This window comes from Gadus macrocephalus, chromosome 12 (assembly GCF_031168955.1).
Source record: "Gadus macrocephalus chromosome 12, ASM3116895v1".
Lineage (NCBI taxonomy): Eukaryota > Metazoa > Chordata > Actinopteri > Gadiformes > Gadidae > Gadus > Gadus macrocephalus.
In genome coordinates, this window is record NC_082393.1 from 26,018,606 (window position 1) to 26,023,829 (window position 5,224).

The 5,224-nt window shown below is 42.2% G+C and overlaps 2 protein-coding genes and 1 long non-coding RNA gene across 4 annotated transcripts in view; 1 reads left to right on the top strand and 2 right to left on the bottom strand.

Moving 5' to 3' along the window:
* The window catches only part of meltf (melanotransferrin), a 9,456-nt gene extending 8,578 nt beyond the window's left edge, over positions 1–878 (bottom strand). Inside the window, exons 1-2 of one of the 2 annotated variants that reach the window (XM_060066376.1) lie at positions 584–878; positions 84–229 (exon numbers count right to left, since the gene is read on the bottom strand). In XM_060066376.1, the coding sequence (XP_059922359.1) occupies positions 84–229; positions 584–632 (195 nt within the window). In that variant the 5' untranslated portion in view covers positions 633–878. The remainder of the gene's footprint in view (positions 1–83; positions 230–583) is intronic. The other variant, XM_060066377.1, reaches the window with a different exon arrangement.
* A 3,306-nt stretch (positions 879–4,184) lies between these two features.
* Positions 4,185–5,114, top strand: LOC132469249 (uncharacterized). Its single transcript, XR_009528384.1, has 2 exons — positions 4,185–4,719; positions 4,760–5,114. It is a non-coding gene; the product is annotated as an uncharacterized LOC132469249 (long non-coding RNA).
* Positions 5,115–5,136: 22 nt separating this feature from the next.
* LOC132468586 (discs large homolog 1-like protein) overlaps positions 5,137–5,224 on the bottom strand; it is a 19,597-nt gene continuing 19,509 nt past the window's right edge. The window contains 1 exon segment of the mRNA XM_060066310.1: positions 5,137–5,141. Within this exon segment, the coding sequence (XP_059922293.1) occupies positions 5,137–5,141 (5 nt within the window).

Sequence of the window (5,224 nt, forward strand, 5' to 3'; positions counted from 1 at the left end):
CTTGCTCTCAGATTACTACGATAATAATTACAAATAGATGAATATATAAACGACGTGTTGTAATGTTGTAAATCCTATCCCACCTGCAGTCTCTGAGCACAGGCCTCGACGCTGGGGGAGTTGAGGCACGAGATGGTGGGTTGGATGGAGGCCGACGAGAAGGCCTTGGACATGGCCTCGCACTTCATCTGCTCCTGGTTCGAGATGGTGCACCATCGTAGTCCAGTCACTGAGGGAACGACACACACACACACACACACACACACACACGCACGCACGCACGCACGCACGCACGCACACACGCACGCACGCACACACACACGCACGCACGCACGCACGCACGCACGCACACACGCACGCACGCACGCACACACACACCCACACACACACACGGATGTACGGATTCGGACAGGTCAAGATGGAAAGCCCATTGAGAACAAATACAAATATAACTAAATCATTTGGTCAAATCTGGGAGTAAAAAGTAAGATGATATAAATACATTTAAGATCGCCAGGGTGGCTAATTGTCGGTCACTACTCCTATGAAATTGAAAAGGACGGTAGAATATGGAAAGCCTCACCGGTGTGGAGCACCAGGAGCAGACAGCACAGGATCCTCCAGGTCGTCATGTTGTCTCGCCTTCTCTCAAACTGGTGTCCTTCCTCCGGCGGCCTCCTTTATGAGGACACTGCAAATGGAGGCAAAGTCCAGCTTCTAACTCCGGGGGCCATGGGCAAGGCCACGAGGGGAACACGACACAGTTGCACGTTTTCAAAGCGTAATGGTCCAATCAGCAACCGCCCCGCAAACGTGGCTGCTTACAGAAGCACTTCTGAACAAGAGCAGTTTTCAATGCGGCTGAGTTGCTCTCTGTGCCTCCTTTACCTCTACCTGGCGTGGCTCAGGCAGCCTGGCCTCGAGCCATACTCCTGGACAGAGGGCCTTTCTGAGTCCGGACCCCCCCCCCCCCCCCCCCCCCCCCCCCCCCCCCGTTTCCAACACCATTCCCACCCGTTTTCTTCCTCCCACTTTCCATGTCTTGTTCGCCCCAACTCTTTTTATCTTTCTGCCTCCTCTCCTGCACCAGGAACCTGAAGAGGGACGAGATGGGGTGAAAGGGTCTTTTTGTAAAGTCAACATATCATGTATGCTTCACTTCAGTTGCTTCACAAACCACTAGTTGGACAAAAACTGTGTTGAAGCCAAATATTCATGAGAAGATACAGGGGAATGTGAGAGAGGGTCTCTAAAAAACACAGAGGTAGAAGAAATGGAGAGGGAAAACATTACACAGTGAATATGGAAAGTTAAATTAATATCCGTATCCAACCATAAACACAAATACAAGTCATGTGTACATTGTCTGTGATGAGGCACATGTTTGAAACAGTACAGAGACTACGGTATGGTAGTTTGAGGAACAGGAGAAGAAAAATCGGTGTTTCAGTGCGCAGCTAAACAGTAGCACAACCTCATACCATTATTCTCATTTTCCCAAGCCTCGTCCACAATGACCCGTGCGGGATTAATAAAGTCTAATCTTTATTACAGGAGAACACTTTCTGCACTGCTGCTGTCAGGGTAGGTTATCTGGTGTCTGAGCTTCATATCATTTAGGGGATTTGGAATTTAATGCCAAGATATGAAGGTACAATAAACAGTTTACGAAAACATTTATACCCTACTTAGGTAAAGAACAGGAAGAACACAAAACCATAAACACATCCTGTTTATCTGACACCAGCAGTTTATATTCTGATTCAGAAATATTATTTTCTTTATATATAAAAATAATCTTATCTTAGCATAGATTCTTAACTTTATAGTACAATATGACTTCAAATATGTTGCTGATGTTTAGCATGCCTTTAGTGCTGTCTCGTCGTATACGGACCGGTCACGTGTCACGGGTTGACCTTGTGATGATAATGCATGACAACGTACTGCGTGTGACCGAAGGCCCGGTCCAGGTCACTGAGGTCAGTCCCCAGCAGAGGGCAGTGACGTCACACTGTACAAAAACTGACAAGGTACAATTCCCAGTTTTTATGTGCAAAAGATGTCATGCAGTCACATGATTAGGGCTCATTTTTGGATCGCCGCAGAGCTCACGGTAATAAAGTTATGGTTTACTGCATTGTTTAGACATTTTTATGCACAGAACATAGCCATGGTAATCTTTTTATTGCACACTCACTCTGGTTATTGGCCTCATTTGCAGGCATCACACAAAAACAATCCTGAGTCACCCCCAATGGAAGAGCTCATGTCAACCTATACTTAGTGAGGTTATGGACTGTATGGCATTTGGGTTCATTTGGAACAATGATTGAGAGTCCTTAACACATGACCTCCATTCTTCTACTAAGACGTCTTTGCAGGCAGGTGCAGAATACAGGAAGGTACGATAACAATGAATGGGTCTTGATCTTTAAAAAAATTAAATATAAGTAGGCGAGCTATCTATAAATATTGAGTACATTAGGTATATTAAGAATCTATTGATATGAAGACTTGTTCTCCCTGTGTTTGCGTGGCGTTCATGTGTTTCCAGTTACATCCTCTGAGCCTCTGCTGTCTCTGTTAAAGGCATCGCAGAGTATCTCCCTGCAGCCTTGATCACTGGACCACTTCTAACTAATTGCTAATGTGTAAACTAATTGCATTAATGCGACCGGACAGAACAAGATTAATCCCTAAAAAGTCTTGCCAGAGTTTATTATTCTACATTTACAAACAATTGTTTGTCTCAAAAGGCCTGTTCTCGTACTGGTGTAGTTGTTATGAAGCACTGTATTTTCCTGATTGCCCCATAGTTCTGAATGTCGGTTAATATTTATAGCCATCCGATAAAAATATCAGATAACACATACACAGAGCTATGAATGTGGGCAGTATAAAGTGATAAAATAGATAAAGAATTAAAAGGTATAATCCCTGCAATTATTAGTGAGCTTTAATAGCTAGCCTGATTTCTAACCGACATTGCATGGCCCCATTGGCTATTTACCTAGAACCACTGAATGAAGTTACCCATAATCGTGCGTAAGTGTTTTGAATACATTTTGTAATATATCGTATATGTTGTGTTACTGAAGAGACATCGGCAGACAAGAGAAACCACAAACCAGTAGAGGTGAACGTAAAGGAAAATATATTCATATTTACATGAATTATTATTATAGAATATTCACATTCATACAGGTTTCACAATGCAAACAGAAGAATCATTTTTCCAATCATAACCATCTTTTTTCAATCAATAAATAAAGATTTTTAATGTATTTTGTTTGTACCAAAATAGGCAGTTAGAGCAGGGATATATTTATTTATTTATATATATATATATATATATATATATATATATATATATATATAATATATATATATATATATATATATATATATATATGCACATATATATACTATATATATATATATATATATATATATATATATATATATATATATATATATACACATTTGTAACAAGGTACGATATAGATGTATCTCTGTATACAATAGAGTCTTTGCATCGGTGCTTAAATCTAACAGACAATTGTGTGAGACCTGGATATTAAACACATCAAGCCAGAGACAGAGAGACAGAGAGAGAGAGAGACAGAGAGAGAGAGAGAGAGACAGAGAGAGAGAGAGACAGAGAGAGAGAGAGACAGAGAGAGAGAGAGAGACAGAGAGAGAGAGAGACAGAGAGAGAGAGAGACAGGGACTGCACTTTCTGACCTTGTAGATTGGAACTAAATTTAGCACGACATTCTATGAGGAGATTCCAGTTTTAGATTTGTCATTGACAGTAATAATCCAACAGGATGGCTGAAAATGCTAATATATATATTCTATCGGCATATGCCGACAGCATCATAGAACTTTGTTGAAACAGTGGACGAATAAATGATCTTTATTCTAGGTTTTTCAGAAGAAGCCCTCAGATACCAACACCAAGTGCTGAATGGACAGACGATGGTGCAGCCTAAGGACAGTGTGCCTAGAGGAGTGGCTGGGGATGACGACTGGGTACTAGACATGCACTCCAGAAGGGAGGGGGGGGGGGGTACACATCTGCGATGGACGCCTTATAATTTGAGGGAACACGCTCACAGCTATAGTTGGAAGGGGAACAACAAGACAAAACATAAACCACAACCTATCGGTCAGTAGGATGATGATGATTATGATGATGATGATGGTGATGATGATGATGATACATTGTGTATGTGAAAGAGTCTTGAAGGTGGTGCCACACTCAGGGGTATGGCCAATGAAAACCGACGGTGTGCAGGGCACAGGGGTGTAGCAGAGCAGACCGCGGAGGCTACACCTGCGCCAGAGTCACATACTGTCGATGGAGGACTAGAGAACAGTGTCTGTGTTATTTCAAAGCTCTAGGTTGTGACTCATGGCGGTTGAGAGGCGTGCATCGCCTGGACACAAACAAAGCCTTCCTTGGCGAGCGATTCTTTTTGCTGTGCACGACATGATGAGGAAATGACAGTTCTTACAGTACTATTGATTATGTTTTTTAAAACTCCGCTGGGCACTGTTGTTGCTTGCTTTTTATATCTATGGCCCAACAAAAGGACGGAAGAAGGGGGATGTTTATATGAGAGAGGAGAAGATAGAGAGTCAGATAGAGAGAGAAAAGAGAGGGAACAATCAGAAGAGAGGAAGGGGCAGAGAGGAGGCAGGAGCTAACAAGTAACGACAGATGTGGAGAGAGAGAGAGAGAGAGAGAGAGAGAGAGAGAGAGAGAGAGAGAGAGAGAGAGAGAGAGAGAGAGAGAGAATAAAGAGGAAGAGAGAGAAATAAAGAGGTTGTCCATAAAACATGCTCTGTATAGCTACAGCGTGCAAAAGTCTGCCTTTTGGTGACATTATTATTATCATTAACAAACCCATACATGAATGCATTACCCTTCGTCAATAAACAAACAACAACAACAACAGCGAGAATAGCGATAAAGAAAATTAAAATCAGATAATGGAACGCGTCTCCTCGATTCAAAACCACTTCCTTAAACATTAAGGAACTGAGCTGCGAGAGATCCAACGATTGGCTGCTGGACAGGACATTAGCTCCTCCCACTTCATAAAGTTGAGCCAAAAAGATGCAGTTTCAGCCTTGTCCAATTGTACATACTTACGTCAGTATGTATTAGTATTTGTGAATGAGTATTGTGTGTGAATGATTGTGTTCATGAGTG